Source organism: Melanaphis sacchari, unplaced genomic scaffold, assembly GCF_002803265.2.
Source record: "Melanaphis sacchari strain LSU unplaced genomic scaffold, SCAv2.0 Contig0_pilon_pilon, whole genome shotgun sequence".
Lineage (NCBI taxonomy): Eukaryota > Metazoa > Arthropoda > Insecta > Hemiptera > Aphididae > Melanaphis > Melanaphis sacchari.
The window spans coordinates 21,825,249-21,848,156 of NW_020270366.1; the positions used below are offsets into that span (position 1 = coordinate 21,825,249).

At 24.2% G+C, this 22,908-nt stretch overlaps 1 protein-coding gene across 1 annotated transcript in view; it reads right to left on the bottom strand.

Annotated features, from left to right (window-relative positions):
• The window catches only part of LOC112593516 (frequenin-1), a 117,807-nt gene that overhangs the window by 14,228 nt on the left and 80,671 nt on the right, over nucleotides 1-22,908 (bottom strand). The window contains exon 7 of the mRNA XM_025337928.1: nucleotides 7,187-7,275. Coding sequence (XP_025193713.1) covers nucleotides 7,187-7,275 — 89 coding nt within the window. The remainder of the gene's footprint in view (nucleotides 1-7,186; nucleotides 7,276-22,908) is intronic.

Genomic DNA, 22,908 nt, shown 5'->3' on the forward strand with positions numbered 1-22,908 from the left:
GAACTACACTTCTTAAAATCTATTTTTAATTTACACTGATCAATTTTAGAATATTAGTTTTTAAACTTTGGAAAGATTGTGTATTTAAAAATTATAAATATGTAATTATAATACGCATTAACGTAATATAATTTTTATTTATGTACTTGCACGTTTTACTGATTTTATATAGAATTACATAGAATATGAATACCTATACTGTTCAGTTTTTAAGTTATCTACAGTAAATTTATAGTAAATAAGGTTCGTATTATTCTAAAACTAATATAAATTTTGAAATATAAATAGGTTAGTCATAAGTTCACCACGCGGAACTATATTAGACTAAACACTCAAATATGTGTGTTTATTTTTAATTTGTGAATTTTTTGAAATGTATATTATATTGTTCCCAATTTTAAATATTGTATTAGTCACTAAATATACTTTAGATATTTTATTTTAAAAGTTATGGAATACACTAATAGCTTATCAATCATATGAATAAGAAAACGAAAATTCAAATGAAGCGAAAATAAGAAGATTTGGCATACATCGACTGTCAACATATTATATTAATAGTAGAGTTGATTATTTTATTATTCACATAAGAATTGTATACTAGTTAAGATGAGCGTAGACATGCATGAACCTTAAACAGATTGCCTATATTTTATTCCACTCCACACAACTTCCCTAATTTAAAATTCAAATATTTATAAGCTACAACTAATTAGTTTACGACTATATAATGGTTTCGTTTTAAACTGTGTACAACGATATATATTCTAAGTCGACGCATAACCGTATAATACAGAATGTTTCAAAATTTATGACACAGATTTTTATTTAAAATTTTTCTCCATTTGATTATTTACATGATAGAACAACTGTAACATAAACTTTGAATCACCCCATACATTTACAGTGGCTTTATCGTAGAAATTGTGTTAATTATATCGGAATATAGAGCGACTCACTGATTGATATGTCAATAGTCAACGATAAACGACCCGTAGTCATATTCCAAGTCCGAATCGCCGTCACCGCTGCCGCCGCCGCCAGCGGAATATGCCTCGTCGGTTAAAGTACGCGTATAGGAAGAAAAGAGCCAATCCCTGTTGGCTACCATATAACTATACAACAACAACTCGAACGCAGCGATGAAATATAACACGTTGAATATCATAGCCGCGGCGGTCAGCGGATCATTGCGACTGAAAGTGCGGGGCCACGGAGTATAACTTAAGCCTGCCAGCCGTGCAGCATACAATCGTTGAACTCTCCCACCAGTTTTGGTTTTTGATTTTTGTCTTTGTCCCCTACCTACCACCGCCGGACGTTATGCTTGTTCTCGATAATTTTATATCCTTGTGTCGTTTTATTTATATTTTATTATGAGGTATTCATTTATATACGCGTAATACCATCCAACGCATGTAGGTATATACGTAATATTATTATATATGCTTAACCATAACATTTTTTATCTGTAGCGAAATAAACGTATCGTGATATAACTTTGATACACATAGATAGTAATAATAACAATAATATTATGGGTTTAGCGATGTAATTATAATAAAACCAGTTTTCTGTTTTATTTTTAAACGATGGATTATTTTTTTTTTTTGTGCGTGTGCATTTATTAACAAAAGAAATAATTTCGGGTTATTAATATTTATTAACTGTTGAACGTTGAGGACAATAATTGTACAGAACTAAACTTAAATTTTGTGTTAATAAGTGCCTAATTAAATTTATTCGTTTAAAATTTAAATAAACAACACGATTAACATTTCAACTACTAATATATGTATATTTAATATTAACAGTTAATAGGTACTTAATTGTCACAACTTTTAAGTTATTATGTCAGCTATTGATGTAATTATTCAACGTAAAATTGGTAGCGAATAATTATTGTGTTATAAGAAATATAGTTTTTAATTTAACAATACATGTTTCAATAATATCACTTTGCTTAAGAAGAATATAATCCTTTTATTTATACGTGAAATTATTATACGATAAAAAGTTGATGATTTATATCTTAATTAATACAAATGTATTAATGCGTAATTTTGTAAAAAATCGAAGATTACCCAAATCCATTACACTTTGCTAATCAATTTCTAAAAATCGATCATATTGAAAACAATTATTCTGCATACTAAAAATATATTGTGATTTCCATTGATTTTTTTATTAGGCGTAATTGACAATTTCTATAGTTTGATAATGTCCATGACATATACTTATAAATAATTAAAAACATTTCTATTGTATACTGTCTTACCCAGCACTTAATAATTACGGATATACATATATTATACAATAACTTTGTGGATTTTTACAGCATTCTACTATGTTTAATAATAAATGACTTTATTCCCATGTTTCTTATTATACAATCTACACAAAGTATGTACACCAATCATAAAATATATAGATATACAAAAACAAAAAAAACTTAAATTGGATTAGACACTCTTTGGGGCATTATATTACACGTTTTTAATCAAGTGGGGAGATGGTCTAGGCACCATTTTTTTTAAAAATCTTTTGAGAGGGTTTTCGAGTATAGGTAAGTATAAATCCTTTGCAAGGATGTTTGAGTGATTTTTCAAGGAATTATGGTAACGAGTGTAGTAATTTCTAGCAGTCTGTGTGATTGTTTTTGGGTCAGAGTGCAATGTTTTATTTGAGGCGTAAAATGAGGCGTTTGTGATGAATCAGAAAAATTGTATTTTAGGATATATATTATATATAAATATATCTCATTTAAATAAGATTTTTTGACAGATACCTAAAATTGTATGCTATTAGTTTTAGAGAAAATGTGCATGGATTTAATTTTGTGTGAAAAGTAAGTTTTGACAACGAAAGGAGGATTTATCAGAGTAAGCGAAGACGAATTACTTTGGTTTTTGTACAGTGGATATGGCATGACCAGTTCAATTTTTTGTTGAAGCGTACTTCAATGTATTTTAATGCAATCGGGATTTATATTACCGTTTTATTAATTATTGTTATCGGAGGCCATGTTCCATGTTTAAGTATAAAGATGATATACAATGTTTTGTTTCATAAATTTTAACTTTCCAGTTTTTAAACCATGATTCGAGATTATGAAGATAGGATTTAAGATTTTTGGGAAAATAAGAGGATAGAAAAACGGCTTTATCGTTAATGTATTCCGCGATTATATATGTTTTGACAGATGTGTTAGTCAGAAATAAAAATGTAAAAGGGCAGTGGAGAATTTATCACTTATTATAGGACCACAGTAATTATTGTGAATATGAATGATAAATGTGCATAGCAGCAGACAGGTTAAGTACGATTAAAAGATTTTAAAATATGAATGTGATAAGATTTTTTTTTTTTTTATTTAATAAATAGGATTTTGTGCCATTTTTGGTCAAAAGCTTGGACAATGTCAAAAAAGATTGTTGAATAATATTGATTTTTTTCCAGTAAGGTTAAAATTGTATTTATTATGTGATTAATTTGGTGAGTCGTGGAGTTTAGATAGTGAAAACAAAATTGAGTATTTAGGATATAAATAAATTATATAATATGTAAAATAAGACATAACATAATAATAAGACAGAAGAAAAAACATTTACTTAACAATTAACAGAAACCAATAATGTTAATTTAACTTGTATGTAGAATATTATCTAATTGTTTTCTTTTTATAATATTATAAAAATCAAATAGAAAGCTATAAAATAATGGTGAATTGTCCACATTTAAAATTTATAACGATAAACCAATAGAAAATAACCAAAAAATATTCTTATTAGTTTCATAACACATAATATAAACGTCTATTATTTTAATTACTTTAGCCAAATACTGTTACTTTTTAATTGTCATTAATTAATCTAAATACATTAGCTACATGACATAATATTATTCTTAATGTTTACCAACGTCACATTAAAAATATCAACATAATGTACTACTAAATTATTTATTTACTTACATGCATTATATATCTTTTTAGGTTAATTTATCCACAATATTTATAAATTTTAATACCTAGTATAAGTTAGTAAATACGATACAATTTAAAAATGAATTCAGTTTAAATATTCTATATGAAATATATAATCAGTTAGGGGTAATCTAATATCACTAATAACTACTAATATTATTTTGTGAAATCATTGTGAAATAATATTAGATATTTTGATTAATTCAAAATTTAACAAGATGATAAATGTATTTGTTTAAATTTGAGTACTTTCTCCAATATATATTTGTGTACATTTCAAAAATATTTTAACGATACACCACTTATATACCTAATTGTTTATTTTAATATCTTGAACAGACGATGGGGCAGACAAAATTGACTGTTTAGTTAACCTTACTAACCGACAAGATTCTATTACATCAATATTATCCTACGGTACAGAAAACAAAATATAATGTAATATTAAAATTGAACACCAATAAACGGTACAATACCTAATTAAAATAACTAAATTATAATTAATATTATTCTATATGTAAAATAGTTGCTATTTATATTATCTATTTTGTTATTATATTAATATCATTAATAAATAATAATATAGATTTTATTCAAGTTGTATTTTCATTAGTAAGATAAAAAAATTACCACACAATGTAACAAACAATACTAACATAAAATAGATAATACATGATTTATCGATCAAGACTTGAAAGATCTTTTTTACTTACTTTGATTAATCTATAGTTTTAAATATTTAATTTATTAAATATTTAAGTCACTGATGTCATTATTATACCTCCAATAATAATCAAAAATGTTATGCCTCAGCAAAATTTATAATTTATTGATGCCATTAAAATATTAATATTCTATAAATCTAACCTATAAAAATTCATTTATAGTAATTTTATATATTAAAGCTATACTTTTCATATTATAAAAAGGTATTTAGTTACACAATATGAAATGCATCTTAAATAGTTATAATTTTGGTTTTAATAAATAATAATTATTTAATTTGGAATTTTATAAAGAAAAAAAAATATTAATAATATCATTATTTATAAAATTCAATGTGTAAACATTTTTCATTGTTGATACAAAAAACTAATCTTATTCGATTTGGTAAAAATAATTAAAATTTAAATGCAAAAATTGTTTAAACTGATTTATATATAAGATTAAAAAATAAATAAATACTTGTTTTATTATTAATGACTAAATTATGTGAACTGTAAAGTAAGTAATTTATAGGTAAATTTTATTATACAATAATAAATATTTATAATATGCATAACAATGGTTTTTAATTAACTTCATTGAAATTTGAAGATTTGACATTTATCTTAAACATTTTATAGACTTAAAAAATTAAGTGTAAATACATAAGCTAATAAATATTATTTTAACTTTTCTTATTTAAGAGGATTTCAAAGTAATATATTCTGTTTCTTCTTTTAAATCTATACACAACGTAGATAAAATACATTCATATAAATGTTTTTTTTTTAAGATTTTCGAGTAAATTTAGAGTAAAATCACCTATAATAAAAGTTATGTGAAATAATATTTTTGAGAATTAAGCATACACTTTATATAATATTTCTTTATTATTTTTCTGTATTAATTAAAAATAAACAGGGCTTGCAAACGTTATAATAACATTATGATTATAACGTTATATTTAACAAAAACGATTGAAATTTGTAAACGTAATTATAACGGAAAACGATAAACATAAATAATTAAGTAGCACAAAATAAAACATAACAATTAACAAAATATATGATATATCATCAAACAAAACGTAACGTAAAACGTTAAAATATATAGTATATCATTAAAAAAATAAAATAAATAATTTCAATTATTTAATTAATTATTATAGTAAAAATTTTAATTCTAAATAACGATAAATGCAAAATTTGTATAACCAAATGCAAGCCCTGAAAAAAACGAATAAATATGTAAGTGTATAATATGCAGTTTATTTGAGATAATATTTAGATGAATTGATATGCTATATATTCAAAAATATTATTCTCTATAAATTATATCATGTGTAGTTTTTCTTTAAAATTAGATACCTACTCAGAAAGATGAAAAAAATTAATTTTACATTTTCTTGGTAAAATGACATAATTATGATTATGTTTATGTTTAAATCGTCGCTGGTAATACATATTACAAATTTTAACAAGTGTTTCGTTTATTTGTTAAATTACATATTAATCAATCGCTTATTGAAATATAAAATTCAAAATATTAAGTAGTTTTTAATGAATATTCTATAATAGTTTTGTTTATTTTATTAAAACCAATAAACATCAATCATAACAACAGTAGAAACAACAAACAAAACACTGTTCGGTTACTGTATAGTGTATTAGTGTTAAATATTGCAGGAATGTGACGAAATAATAACCCCAAAAGAAAAAAAAAACCGGAAATGAAAGTTTACTCTAAGTGATTGATGGATGTACGCGGCCCTCGTACAACCTGTTGCTTTAGCTATGTCAATCCCTATAAACGTTTGTGTAATGTTATTATCTTTGATATCATCACGAGTATTCTATTATAACTTGATATCATATCGATCTCATTATTCAAACCTTTTAGTGGATGGAGTGTGCCTACATTAATAATATGTTAAAAATCGTATTTTACATTTTAACCAGGTCGAAATATAGTGAATAACACTAAGCCCGCAATATTTAGATGCTGTAAATAATGTCAGCGAGTTTTTTTGATTTAGAAGTGGGAGATTAATTTTCTGAAATTGTTGTCGCCTTTCAAGGAGAATGACGGGGGACAAAAATACGACACGCATGGGAAATTAGATGTTCATGTATTATTTTCCTTGTCGGTCAAAAATTGTCTTTTTGTTTTAACAACAATCGGGACATTTTGTGGAAAACGATTCTGACGTTATTTTTTATTTTTTTGTTATTTTCCGCATATATATCCACTTCTGCGAGCATTCGCTTCGAAACTGCAGACAACAATGGTAAAAAAAAAAAAAAAATAAAGAAAGAAAATCACCATTATTTGTGATATCAAGATAGGGTGCTACAATAATAATACACATTACGTGAAAATTGAAAAACTTGGATATTTTACGAGTCTGAACGTTATAAAAATGAGTAAATATAATATAATAAATATATATTACATTTGCCACCTTATCTGTTTTTCCTTTTTTTTTATTCTACTCACCACCATCTGATATATAGCGTCTACGATGTTATACATCTCGTCTCGGGTTATGAAACCATCGTTGTCGACATCATATAGACGAAAAGCCCCTGAAATATAAAAATTAAACACCGTTTTAATATTTTTACTTTTCATAGCTATTGGCATAAGATAATTTAAAATAATTTCACAAGTTTGTAATATCATGTGTAAGAACAAACAGTAAAGTTATCATTTATAACTATAGAACATTTAAATGTATAATTTGTGTAGATTATTTAACGTGCAATACCGAAAAGCAGGTTGCTCAGGGTGATATTTTTTCCGTTTTAATTTTCGAAAGTATGGTTATTGTGTTAAGCGTCACAGAAAAAACACTGATTTAATTAAAAATCGATTAAACTATTTCTCGTTTAGTGCTTAACACAACAGGTATAACATTTGTTTGGTTTACTTACTATATTATAATAGTAATATTATATGCCTTTGATGTGTTTTGCTTAGTTAAAAAAACACACAAAGAGATAATGTATAAAATTCGTGCTAGTCATGGGTTTACTTTGTAAGTGGACTACTAAACGTGGTATAAACGTTTAGTATGATATAGTCTCATGAATATTGTGTTATAATTTATATGTATTAAAAACACAAAGAAAAGAAAATTATTTAAATTTTAAATCATTGAACTGTAAATTATTTTAGTACAATTATCACATATATGCTCATAGCATGACTTTTTATACTTTATAACGATGGCTGTAGTTATCATAACCTCTATTAAAAAAAAATAATAGGTCATCATTAAAATTCGCACACTTTGATACGTTAATTTCATACAGTTTTTCCTAAATTAAGTCGTTTAATGTAATACACATACTGGTATATATCACTAAGGAACACCATTTCTAAAATCAGATTACCGTTTAGCTCAATAAATAATCAATACTTAATATAATATTTGAAGAACTCCAGGGAGTAAATTTATTCCAATATTTTATACTATACATTCTTTATTTTATTCTATTATATATTTATTTATTTTTTTTTTTATTAAATAATATTAAAATTGTAAGGTCTTATATATTTAATTATTTTTCGACGATTTATTTAATAACAATTAATAATACATTTTTCATTTTGAATTGTTAATTAAATGTGTGTAGTTTTTATTTTTATTTTATTTTTTTTTTTTTTTTTTTGGACATTTGTAGTTTAAAGTTTACATTGTATTTACATTTGATTATTGGTTTTTAAGTATTGACCTTTTAAATTCACCTTTTTTTTTACAATAAAAAAAAAAAATGCTCTATATTTAATGGTGTAAACACTATGCAGTTATTAATGACGCCCGTATTGTATACATTATCGATCTCCATGGATATCACAATCCTATAAATTAAATCGTTCTTCATAACAAACCAAACAAACCATATGATGCATACACTACAGTCGTAATCATAATATTATAGCAGAGCGTTATTACTGCATTTATTACATAATTAAAAGTGCAAACGCGTATATTGCATTATTGTATACATTGTACTACGTAAAGGTTTATGCAATCGATTTAATAATATAATATTTATAACAAGAATAATATAATATGTAGTAGGAATGGAAAAATGTTGTTTTCGTGTTTAAAGCAATCGTTTTCCCGTAGTCTACATTTTGCAATGATATTATTGTTTATATTACATATTTATTACCTATATTTTACACATTATTTGACTTAAAACCTTATATTTTACCTACCTAGTTGATTTTTTTTTTAGGTACGTTCAATGTGCTTTATGAAATCAATAACTTTTCTTCATAAGATTTTCATAGCGTTTTTTCTTTATAATTTTAAATGTAATTTATCAATTACGTATGAACGTTATACGATAGATTATATAATTACAATTTATTACATTACACCATTACAAATTTAATAATTTAAGCAACTAAAATGAAATAATATTTAATAACGATTGTTTATTTTATCGAAAAAATAATATTATTAAGTTTTTTTGTTGCCGTTTTATCTCAATTTGTATACAACTAACAAAATTTACTATTTAAATTAAGTTAGGTCACAATAAAAAAATCCAAGAATATTAATAAAAGTGAAAAAAAAAATGCTAAGTAAAAGTATTATAATTTGTTCCTGATAAATTATTCGATTTGTATTTTATTATCAAAGATACTTCTATTGTTTTTATGAACACCTATATTAATTCAAGTGATCATTATTAAATATTTCTTATAATATTATAAGAAATATTCTCAATTGTATTTCCATCGGTTAATAAAACATATTTTACTATCTTTACTACAGGTATGTAAATAAATACAAATTGTAGAAAATGAAATGATATGACATAATATTTTATGTATTCAATCTATTTTTAACTAAAATATTATTGAAAATAAAAGTGCAAATTGGACGAACGTTTCAATTTATGATAATTCAATTCGTTATTGATTTCAATTACTATTAGTCATTATAAATATCTACATCACAGTCATGAATCGAAACTATATTTTACAACAAATTTTTCTTAAAACGTAAAAATCTTTTTCTTTTTAGTATGAGTTATGAATATTATATTTATATACTGTAATACCTTCTTTAAACTACGCCCTACGGCTGCTTTGTTTTACATGTTCTAAATAAGTCCTTGACAACAAATCTAACATATCTAGTACGTTAAATTCATTGCCAAGGATACTATAATTATGCGTTTGCACCAACATTAAAATACATTTTATATTTATAAATAAATGCATGATTATTTTATTAATAGATAAGAACGTTTTTATAGGTTTGGTATTATATTGTAACACGTGTGTTTTATTTAAATTACTAAAAAATATTAAATGTAAGAAAACGTCCGTCAATTAAATCTGGTTATTTTTGTGAACGTGTAGTTTGCAGAGTAATGATTAATTTTAAAATTTGGAAAGTTATAAATTCATTATATTAATAACTATAACAATAATTAATATTATTATCATATATTCTTAATTTCATATATTGTCTCAATAAGTAGTCTTATTGCCTAATTACTTAATTAAACAAAAATTAAACTTAAAATTAAAATAATAGATATAAAATACTATAATCCGGAAAAATGTATATATTTTGATCATTCATTGTATTACTAATAAAGTCAGCAAGTAATACAAATATTCATTATAATATGTCGTATTTACCAATAGTTAAAGTTTTTTTTTGTACGAAGTTACTTTTTCTAAATTTGTAAAAAATATGTTATTAAAATATTTGTTTTTCTTATCATGCTAACTCAAATTTATAAAAATAAGTTATATTCTATTAATAAAAGATAAATAATAACTAAAAAAAAAAAAAAAAAATGCGGTGTCTTAAATTTATGGTATGATTAATCATTAAAATCATATTTTTAAATAAAAAAAATTAGGATTCCAAATAGCATAGGAACTATAAAGTAAAACAAATACCTAGCAATATTTTTATATTTTTTATAATAAAAATACATCTAGCCATATTACATTACTGATAAAATATGTTATATCTATTATTTAAACATTTCAGAAAGCGTTTATACTGACTAAATCTACTGTTGTTTACCCCTCTATGGAGGGCATACCATTTTAAATTATTATATTTTAACAAAATGTAAAAAAAAAAAATAAAAATAAAAATGAAAATATTTTCTCTTCAATAAAATATTGCACCTGTCACATTGAATATTTGGTATATTGTTGTAATGTATATGATAGCAGTATAAAGTACATCCCTACTATATTATATTATATAAATAGGTACCTAATGTTCATATTTTTATTTTATTATCTCTCATAAATCACTGCGTAAAACGGTAATGGAAGAAAAGAAGGGAATAAAAAATGAAATAATATACATTATTTTGATCACGTGGTACAATAGTATCCATTTAATTGTACTGCATATTTTTTAAATCGATTGCTATGATTTTTAGTAAGAAAAAAAGTTTTTTTTAATTATTTCACTATATTTATTTATTTTTATTCATCTAAATTTTCAATTTATTACTCTAAATTTTAATAATACATTGAAACATTAGTGTTTAAACATCGAATATTTCCTCATAACTATTATGTTTTCATAAGAAATACAATTTAAATAATTAAAGTGAATATAGTACATCTAAACGCATTTTACCTACAGAGAACTCCGATACTAATCTTATACTTAAATTAGGATACTTTAAACTATATAATTAAAATCATAGTAAAAATATTTTATTCAAATATACCACAGCAAATCGATTAAGTTAAACATCATACGTTACTTCGTGTATTGATTAACAGTAGATATTTACTAGTTGCTTGGTCATCTATCGTACGTATAAATCGGTAATCATTTCAAATCATATTGCTTATAATTATTACATTATCGTGTATAATATCTACAGTATATATGTAAATACTGACAATACCTAGTACTTATATTAATCCACAGATTATCCACACATTTATATGTGGTATAGACGATAAAGTGCGATCCGCTATCTCAAATCCCACAAAATTAAATGACATGATGTTTTGCGTGAAATTCTATTTATAATATTATACTTGATATTTGCGAAAATCAATTTATTAAAAATTTTAATAACCACGTATCATACTAGTACGCGATTTTATTTTTATTGTTTTTATTAAGTCACTCACAAAAATGTGTTGAACATTTTTAAATATAGGTATTTCATAAAATATATATATCAATCATATCATTGATTCAAATTTGTACATTATTTATGCACATAAAAATCATTTAATAATTAAGATAATAATATTGATGTTTTATGTGATAGAACTGTATTTTTAACTAAAAATGTATAATCAATAAAATATTAAAGTAACTAAGATAAAAAGAAGTTTTTATTTGTTTCTAAAATATTGTTTTAGGATGAACAACTTCATTAGCTTTTGTCTTTGTCTGATCACATTAAATTTTAATTTTGTGGACACCTATTTTACGTATTTGCTTAACTTTTAATATGATTAGTAAAGTATAATAATTAAATGATGTTGTGCAAAATAAAAAGGTTTTTTTTTTTAAAACTCAGTTGCTGGTTTTTGAATTTCACATAGTAAAACCTCATGGTAAAAAATGAGCTGGAGAAAGTATCGTAGAAATCTAGAATCATTCGTATACGTAATATATTATCTCGACCGACTTTAAAGTAAATTTATAGGATATTGGTAATTTGAAAAATAATTAAACCACAAAAGTTGGTGTGCCGATTAATCTTTGTCTTCTTTTATGTACAAGGAAATTTATAACGCAGTACCTAGCTAATATCTTATGGTATTTTATGTAATCTTAATGTACACAATAAATTATAGGCATATTATAAAATAATGTGTATGTACAGAGAAAAGTCTTTTTGTAGCCTATGTAATTTCGTTGATCGAGGTGTATTATAATATATTATGTATGTAAGTACACCACCGGTACGATGTTTTATGTGTATAGGTACTTGTTCAATGCTTGCCTAATCTATATTCTGTTTGTAAAGACTAAGTTAACACACTAGGTTCATATTCTATGGATTAACGACTTTGAGAATATTTAGTATAATATGTACACCGTAATTGAAAACTTTATTTCACCCTTAAAAGTTTGAGAAGAAAGCGAAGTGTGTGTATAAATATTTTGTAATCGAATTCAAAAAATATTTACTTGTTAGTATCAACATCATTGAACATAATAATCATGAAATTTTATTATGTTACAATGATAAAACGACACTAACGAGACCAACTTAAAATGCATAAATTTTTCATTGAGTGTCCATGTTTGAAATAATATTCATTGCAGTATATTTTTAATTTATACATACCAATAAAGAGCTATTAATAAAGTAGTTCATATAGTTCGTATTTTTTCATGAGTGTAAAACACTTACTAAATAACACTACATACTATTTGCATATGTATTTTAAAGTACTTTACCTGCAACTAACCTTGTATGTATTTTTGTTTAAGATTAAAATATTATGTTCTATAACAAATGGTATACGTCTATTATTTGTATAGGTACCCACTACCCATACAATGCAATGTAATTGCGGATGTTTAATAACAAATGGCAACTCTAAATAATAATAATGGAAAAATCATCAACAAAAAAAAAAAAAAAAATGAAATAAAGTCAGATTGGTATAAGTAATTACTTTTTACGATGGCGTTTTAATTTAATTAATTTCTAAGTTATTAATACAATAAATTCTTAAACACAATTATTTTTACCTTGAACCAAAAGTTGAATGAATTGTAAAATAATATGATAATTTAAATTTATTAACTAAATTTTTAGGCATATATTTCATAACACAATTCAAATTATTTGTAAATTTAATATAACAAAATACACATAGTAATAGTAGACGCTGTAGACTTACAAAATTCAATTGAATTATAATATATTTTTAATAGGACAAAATTCGGTGTAATGATTACAGTTGGAAAGAAATTCTATAGAAACCAACCATCTTATCTTAAAAATTAAATAAAGTTTATTATATACAGTGAAACCTTTTTTAACGGACACATCTAAATAGCGGACACCACTAAATAGTGGACGTTTTTTCGGGGACGGGAACATTTTCATTATTTATGTATAGGAAAACCTCTAAATATAGGACACTCTAAATAATGAAAACTTTTATGACACTGATATTAATAATTTTTATCATAAATTAAGAATTATTTTGGAATACTAGAATAAAAACTTCAATTATTAAGTTATCAACATTATTAAACTGTATATGAAAATCTTATCTTATCCGTTCAGTCATTGAAATATTATCACGTCAACGAAATATTATAACTAATGCATTGTCCTAAGTGCGTTTAGTTGTGTTTGTGATGCCAATATACGTACGTTTATTGTAGTGTGCTATAGCCAGCAAAATAAAACGATTAACTCTAAAGAAAAAATAGACATTCTAGAATTTCGAACATCAAATACAAATATGGGTATTCTTGAGAATTTCAATCTTGGCATTTTTTTAAGATGTATTTAATTAATGTAAAAATAATATAAAATAAAATTATTGAATATATTTATTTATTGAAAAAAATGTTTTCCTCTAAATAGCGGACAAAATTTCGGCGACCGAGAGTTTCCACTCCTCAGAGGTTTTACTGTATTAGAATCATATTTTTTGTAGAAAGTTATTCCCTTCATATGCCCATAACAACATTATTTAAGTAATGATTCGTTTTTTAATTTATTTAAGGCATGCACGACAATATTTAAAAATACATTTCCTTTAATTTTTTCTCTTTTTCATGTAATAACTTTATCTGTAAAATATAAACTTTTCACCTATGTATATTTAAAGAGATACATTATATTGATAAAAATATAAATATGTACACATGCATACTAAAATATAAGGTTTCAATTTTGTTTGACAAGTTGTGGAGTTTAAGTAACTCTCGTTAAAAACAAATAAATCTTCAAAAGATAATCTATATAAACAATTGACCCACAAATACAACATTTCACACCAAAAATTTTAACAACCATCGCTATTCAACTCTACACCAATCCTGAATACCAACAAAACTGAAAACACTACAAAACCACGTTCGTGTGCGAATGTAACAGAGGGTCATCATAATAATTATATTAATAATTACCTTAATCATTCAAACCTAACCCTACCCCTATAAGCAACAATGAAATCTCACTTATTAAGTTCCTTGATGAATTCAAATCTATTTAAAATACTATTATTTTCTCCACACCACTATCCTCTTAACTTTCACAAAAATATTCACATCATAAGGTTCCCTCATTGGAATAGTTTTTATTTAATTGCGTCCTCCGTTTCGTCTAATTTAATTCATTATTTTTTATTTCAGATTAAACTGCAAACGTTTATTAATTTTAAATATACATTTGTAGATTATAAAATTCTTGTTTGAAAAAAATAAAAAATATATTGATACATAATACGTTCTACTTGCAACCATTACATTGTAGATTGCGATAGTAGTTAGTAGGGAAATGAAACATTTGACTAATAATTCGAAGGTAATTAAAATATATATATATATATATATATATGTTCAAGTTGCAGTACTACAAGTAGAAAAATATGGTAGTATAGCGTAAAAATGAATTTAATTGAACAACAAGATATCATTAGGCAATAGCAATATAATACTTATTATTATATAATAAAATATTGTTAGGAATAGATAATAACAGAACATTAATTATTTTTTCCACTTCCTTTTTGTTGTAAATATACTATGCTATACAATGATACTAACCTAGCTTAACTATTTAATTTAATTTTAGTATACAATGTTAATATTCTATGTTTATCTAATATTTTAAATAATTTTCTGATACAAAAAACGTAACAACGATAAATATTTTATGTTTATCTATGAATTTAAATTTTGACTAAAATTATTTATTGCTACCCAGTGACCACTGATCAGTATGGCTCTATTATATTCACAATAATATGCCTTTAATCATTGATATAGGTGTGCTATATAATTATACTTTTAGTACAAATCGAAAACAATATTAAACATACAAACAGGTAATATACAATATTTTATAAAATGTAGTTTTTGAATTAATAATATTTAGGTATTACATGAATCATATATTATTATATGTAGTGTTGGTTTTTAGGAAATAAAATTACCTATTTACTAACCAATTAACTTCAAATTCTTCTAAAACTGTTGTTAAATATTTGTATTGACATGATTTGATTTTAAAAATTTCTTAGCAGTTTTTGAGATAAGTATTTATAAAAAAAATGTATTTTTATATTCATGTGAATAAAGTAAAAGAAAATTCTTATCAAAACATACTTTAAAATGTAATACTAGGTTTTTCATAAGTAGTTCATTTGTCATATAAAAATATCAAAAATACAATAAAATAAATGGTATTTTTTACAAGCATCTTACCTATGTATTAAAATATTGACAAAATACAAGTATTTCAAAATCGCTAAAATTATCATATTGTTGTATAGTTCTTAAAATTATCATTGTAGAATTAAATAAGAATTAATAGTTAATAAATTAAGTATTATGCGTGTTATATTACATCAATGTCTAACAAACCAAAAAATCAATCAATAAATTATATTATTCTTGAAATAGCTTTAATTAAGATACACCATTCATATACATTTTTTTTCAATAAGATTTTGGTACTTCAATAGGGATATTAGCCTGTTAATGTAATGCGACCCCACATCAATATCAATGTATAATTTCATATATTATAATATATGCATAGTATTAAAATAATAAATACTTTTGTTTATTGAAGGTTGTTGCTAATCTGCAAACGAAATTTGATTTTATCTGCTTTAAATTCAGTAAATCGTTCAGATAAGTTCAAATATGTTCATGAATTTACTTGTGTTAGCAGTTATTGTCTCTGTACGAGTCACAAAAACTAAGTTGCGCGTTAACATGAATTATGAAGCGCAAACCAATCGTGTTACGTATTTTTCGTTAAAAAGTTAAAATCTGTTTACATTTGTTTATTCCTGTTGACCGACCGAATGATGCGAAAATGTATTTGATAGAAATTATTTCGATTCACCGTTTACAATGAGAGATTAAATTTGACACTTTAATTGCACGACGATTGCAATTTTTATTTTCTAGCACAATTATTGACTTAAAAGTTGAAATTGATTAAATTTCGTTTAAAAGAAAAAAAAATAATAAATAAATTAGCTCATAGTCTTATACCTCTAAAATATAGAGTTTATTGCATACAATTTATCCGTGCAAGTAATTTAATTCAATAAATTTCTAGTATTTTGAGCACTGTGATAGAGATCATATTATATTTTGTTTATTGTAGGTTACATTAATTCGATAAGCGATAGACTATGCCTGAAATATAGGAATTTTTTTTTCGAAAAAACCAATAGCTGTTTTTACTACTTTCTATAGAAGGGCTCATAGCAAATCCTTAATTATGTCTTTGGCCATACTTCTTTAGTTCACAATGCACAATGATGAAGTAGATCAAAACTCCTTACATCAAAATTCACATAAATATTAATACGTATTTTAATTATTACAATGAATGTAATATGTTAAATTGTTTCAATGATAAAAAATTATAAGATTATCCATCCAATCTATTGTTAAAGGTTTTCAATATTTTAAAGGACTGGACTATATAAATTCTATTAAATAAACAAAATATTATATCAATGTAAAAGGAAGGCACAGTAAAAAAAAAAAAACAATAATGAAATATTTATTGTACGTATTATTTTAGTATTCACTTAACTTCTACAATAAAAATATCTAACAAACACAATTATTTTTAATTTTTTTTACGATCAGTATCCTGTTGATTTTGGTTTTGCTTAAACTGCATAGTTCGTACATGTTTTATTTTTTAACTACTTACCTACATGACATTTAGATTAAAATACAAGTTATTATTAAATATTAATTTTTAATTTTTTTATAGTTTTGAGTCTCATCTAATTTGATATTATAAACTTTACGAGGGCCCATTTCGTTATATTATAAAAATGTATGCACGGTCCGCGCAGTGTAATCGTATATATATATAGCCATATAGGATAAACATACTACATAGTAATATAGTATGCACCTATATCATAATTATCATTTTCCTTACCGAATCTGTAAAATCTAAGTTAATTAATATTTTGTTTTTAAAAATTTGTTAATAACATCTATCAGTACCAATATTTAAAAATGTACGATATTGATCAAACAGCTGTGTATGTAGGCACGTCTTATTATATTATCATTAATCATTGGCTTGCGCGATTTTTGACATTTTATTCGTTTCCTCGTATTACGAGTACATAATAATAACATTACTACTACCGAGAAAATACAAAATTTATTTTTCAATTGATATAATTTTTTTTTTTTTTATCAGTTTATTTTTTAGTATCAACCAGTCGGAGAAGATAGATTATAAATTATGATTTATGAAAAATCACCCAGAACATTTTTAATTACAAAGATATGTGTTGGAAGTAAAAAAAAAATTCACTTATCCAGATTTAGAAACCATCTGGACACAAAAAACTAAATATTTATAAAAATTTAATTCTGATTTTGAAATCCCATTTAAACTTGTCAAAAAGTTTACCACAATGTGTAATAACGGGATCAACACTTTTTCTACTTGTATTACTTATTATGTTACAGAAAAACCTTTTTAAACTTTAATTATTAAAAAAAAAAAAAAAAAAAAAAAAAAAAAACTAACGTAATTGAAATGTACTTTTTACAATGTAATTTACCTATATAAATAAATGTTATAACATCTTATTTATTTTTATCTAATAACTAGTAAATAAAATATATTAAATTAATAAGAAATCTAGAATGAATATTGAAATGATTATGTTGTATTTTTAAACTTTTTAATCCACAAACGAAAATTCTATCTACACTGATAAAAAGTGAAACATTTAAAATGCATTTATATTGTTAAAAATTAATTTAAATATTCACCTGTATTTATTAACAGATATAACATTTTTTTTATAGATTTACTTAAGTGAAAAAAATATTAACTTGTGATACAATAAAATAGTAATTTTAAAATATTAATTGCATACACAATACATAATTGTTTATCAACAGAGTTCGGATTTGAAGGCAATATAATCAATAAAAAAAATCATTTAAAATGTGAAAAAAATGCAAAAAAAGGCATTTAATTTGTATAAAAAATCAATTTAAAAATACAAAACAAAATTGAATATACTAACTAGTTGGTATTAAAAAAAATCACTATCATGTGTTTAGATAAGCTATTCTTCAGTTAAACGTTGACGATTTTGACTCAAAATATTTTTGTACACAGAAAATAATCTTTCTACGTCTTCCAAAGTTATTGGGGTGTATTTTATACATAAACAATTATCTAAATTAAGATAACTATTTATTAAATCGTCATAATTTATTTCTCTATTCTAATTGTTAACCCATTCTAAATAATTTTAAACATAAAATCGACAATCCACTGTTTCCGTAGCTCATCAATTTGTATTGTAAGAAAAAAAATGCAAAAAAAAACATACATCCACCGTCTTAGATATTAAATTGAAACACATTTTTATATAAAAATTATTTTTCTATTATAATTATTAAAAAAAAAAAAAAGCTTTTGCCTATAAATTCAAACCTTATTTATCAATTATAATAACTTATTCGAAGATAATTACAAAGATACAAATATCAGTAATATCACATTAGTTACGAGCATTATATGTCATAATATTTACTAACTTCATAATAATCAACCAACGTAGACACCTTATATTTGTAGACCAGCTATTATTGATTTTGTAGTCCAAGATTTGTCAGAACTTATGATCATTTTATCCTTCGCTGCACAATATCCTAAGAATGTACAGCTTAATATTATGCAATTATTGCTGAAAATGGAATTTGCAGCTATCACATTGACTGTGTTTACTATTCAGAAACGTTATCACTCGTAAAACTACTTCCGCTTTTGCAAGCTAGTCGCTCATTTATTGGTTAATACTATTACTACTATAAACAATATTACTTATAGTGAAATCGTGTACGTCAAAGAGCTCGTCCTAACTGTTAATCCACAAAATATCCACCTGTTTTATTTCTTCTATCGATACATTGTTTGTATGAAATACGGAGTAATTAATCGAATAACAATTACAAACATCATGTTATTGTCACATTCAGTTAGCTATTATACCATGTATGCTGCACAACATGTATATAAATATTACATTGATATTTTTTTTTTTTTTTTAATATGAATTTTATTTGTTATTATAAATATATATTTTGTAATTAAAATTTAAAAAAATAAAAACGCCTGAGATACACATTACCTAATGGGTTTATAATTACAAAAACAACCAAAATTGTAGAATATATTATACTATTTTTGAATAAAACTCAAAAAGTGTAAAATATATAAATATAAGTACTTGTAAGCTCGTGTTACACAAATAAAATGATAAATGATAACTGATTAATAGTGCGTTACTAAAGAAATATTCGTTACTTATTTGTAGGTATATTCAAGAATTCCAGATCCGATAAAAGAGTAAAGGTTTACGCTTTAGGAATATTAAGAGTATTTTACTTATTCTGTGCATTTTTTAAACACACAATGATGTACTCGAATGCAGCTAATGCATTGTTTTTTATGTACTTAAATAGTACAATAATTTATTTTGAACACGCATATAGTATTATATTTTGTACTCATGGATGCAAGACAGTAAACAGTGTATTATATAAGACACAGTACAGCATATATTAACAACAATGTACACTCTTTTATATACAGGATAAAATAAAACTCAACGAACTTACTATATAGAAATAATATAAAAATCCATCACCTGGGTAGTCGACTACGAAGTATCGGTTAGGGATATCTCTTGTTTCCGGACTTAGGGCACCATCCCACGCACACATACTTATTTAGGTACTTACTGATGACGATGTAAAATACGAGTGCATTTTACGAGTTCATAATATTAAATTTCATTTAAAACACATTTAGTTTTTCAACTCTGTGTATTATAGGTATGTATATTATTACGTAATATCTTCAATGAATATACTTTTTTTATAAAAAGCGATCATATTATAAGGTATTTTTGTGTTTTGTATTTATCTTTCCATAACTTGAAAACATAATTAATAATTATACCACTACATACTTAACCTAACTAAGATAATAATGTATTATCAAACCTTTTTAATATAAAATACATATTGATTGTTATATATTTCTATTTGTCTTTTGAAACAACTTTTGTTTTTAATTTCATATACTAAAAATGTTTCAAAATGTATTAGGCATTAAAACAATTTGTAGGTATTGAGAATCGCTTAGAATTGGTATAAAACAAGAAGCATCTCTAAAATCTGTTGATCTAAATTCTTATAGTAAACGTTCTACATTTAAACAATTTAAGAGTAAACAATAAATTAGCTTAATGTTTTTTTATCGATATTAAAAAAAAAAAAAAAATCCACTCAGTAATATGAGAAATTGAAAACCAAAAAAAAGCATTCAACAATTAGTAATAATTTATACATTTATCCCAAAAAATACCCGAAGAAAAATGGCAGAAGAAATGAAAGCATCTGAAGCATATGACCTCGAAAAATAATCTCCTTGGAAATATTTTATTATTTATATTGATTATATTGTAAATAGGCATCAATTGTAAGCTGTAAAACTGGACTACCATTTAGAGTACAGCAAAGAGTATACTTTGGTATTTTAGTAACTTTATTCTTTGTCATACCTAATTATTGCATTGAATGCGTAATACTTGTGTCGATATAGTTTATGACAGTTAATATCATTAACAGTTTACAATTAAATTATGATAAGCAATACCTATATAAATTAGTTCTCAAATCCTGAAAACTTTATCTATGCGTATACTGTGTTAAATATATCTTGTCCATGTCAGGAAGGTTAGGGTTTATTTCACAAATTTCCTATTGACCTAGTTGTAGTAAAATTCGACCTTTCTGAACATTTCCGGAAACCGTATTTTAAATCCAAAATTACCGCAACTGCATTAGAGCATCTCAGGGTAGCCGTAGTGACGAATTACTTATAAAAACCGCAGCAAGTCACACACTCATACACAATAACTCAAATACAGCACACAATGATATGTATGTAGTTAGGACGAATTTGAAAAGCGTAAGAAAAACAAAAATACACAATGGAGTTTTCATAAGCCATCTTGTTTGTTTATAACCAATGATTGTTCTGTGAGTAGTTGGACGAAAAATAAAATACTGATAAAACAACAATTATGATCTATAGCCTCCACCAACGTAGTTCATAAATAAAGCCAACCCTGAACCGTTAATATTAAATTAAACAATTACTACTGAGCAGTGACACAAAGACTAATGATTACACACACAGTTTTTAGTATTGAGCCATTCAAATGTGTAGATTTGTTTGTAAAATTGTTAATTATTTCGTTTTCCAACATATGTATCGTAAATGTGTGCAGTGCATCTACCTTTTTCAGTTAAAAAATAAACTCCATATTCATAAAATAAAACTATACGCATATTATTAAACAACGATCAGAAAAAATTAAAAAATAATATGTATAATACATTCGTAAAAAAAAACTAAAACCTCAACAGTCGGATTATTAATATTTACTGCGTACGACATAAATACAATTTAACAAATGTCGGTGTTCGTTGTCAAGTAGAACTTGTACCGTCGTTTTCACTTTTTTTTTCGTTACATTTTTAAATTTTGAATAACCTGATTTCGTTTTTTAGTTGTATTAAAAAAAAAAAAGATAACTTTTCCAAAAGTTTACAGTGAATTTATAATAAATTGCATTTGTACGCGTGTATATATAATCGAATTGAAAGTAAATCATATGTCAACAAAAAGGTGCGTTTGATAAATATTAAGGTGTTTCACAGAATAATAAAAAAAAAAAAAAAATGTTCCTATACCTACTGAGTCTATTGAATGTTATATTATATCATTTGGTCTTTACCGTTTCATAATTATTTCTCAAATACTATAATATTAAAATCAAAAATCAGTAACAAATTAAATAGCAAAACGTTTAATTTCAAAAATAATATGATAAAATAGAAATAACGCTTAAAAACTGTAACGTTATATTATTTTTATAGCAGTACTCGTATAGTATTAGACCTT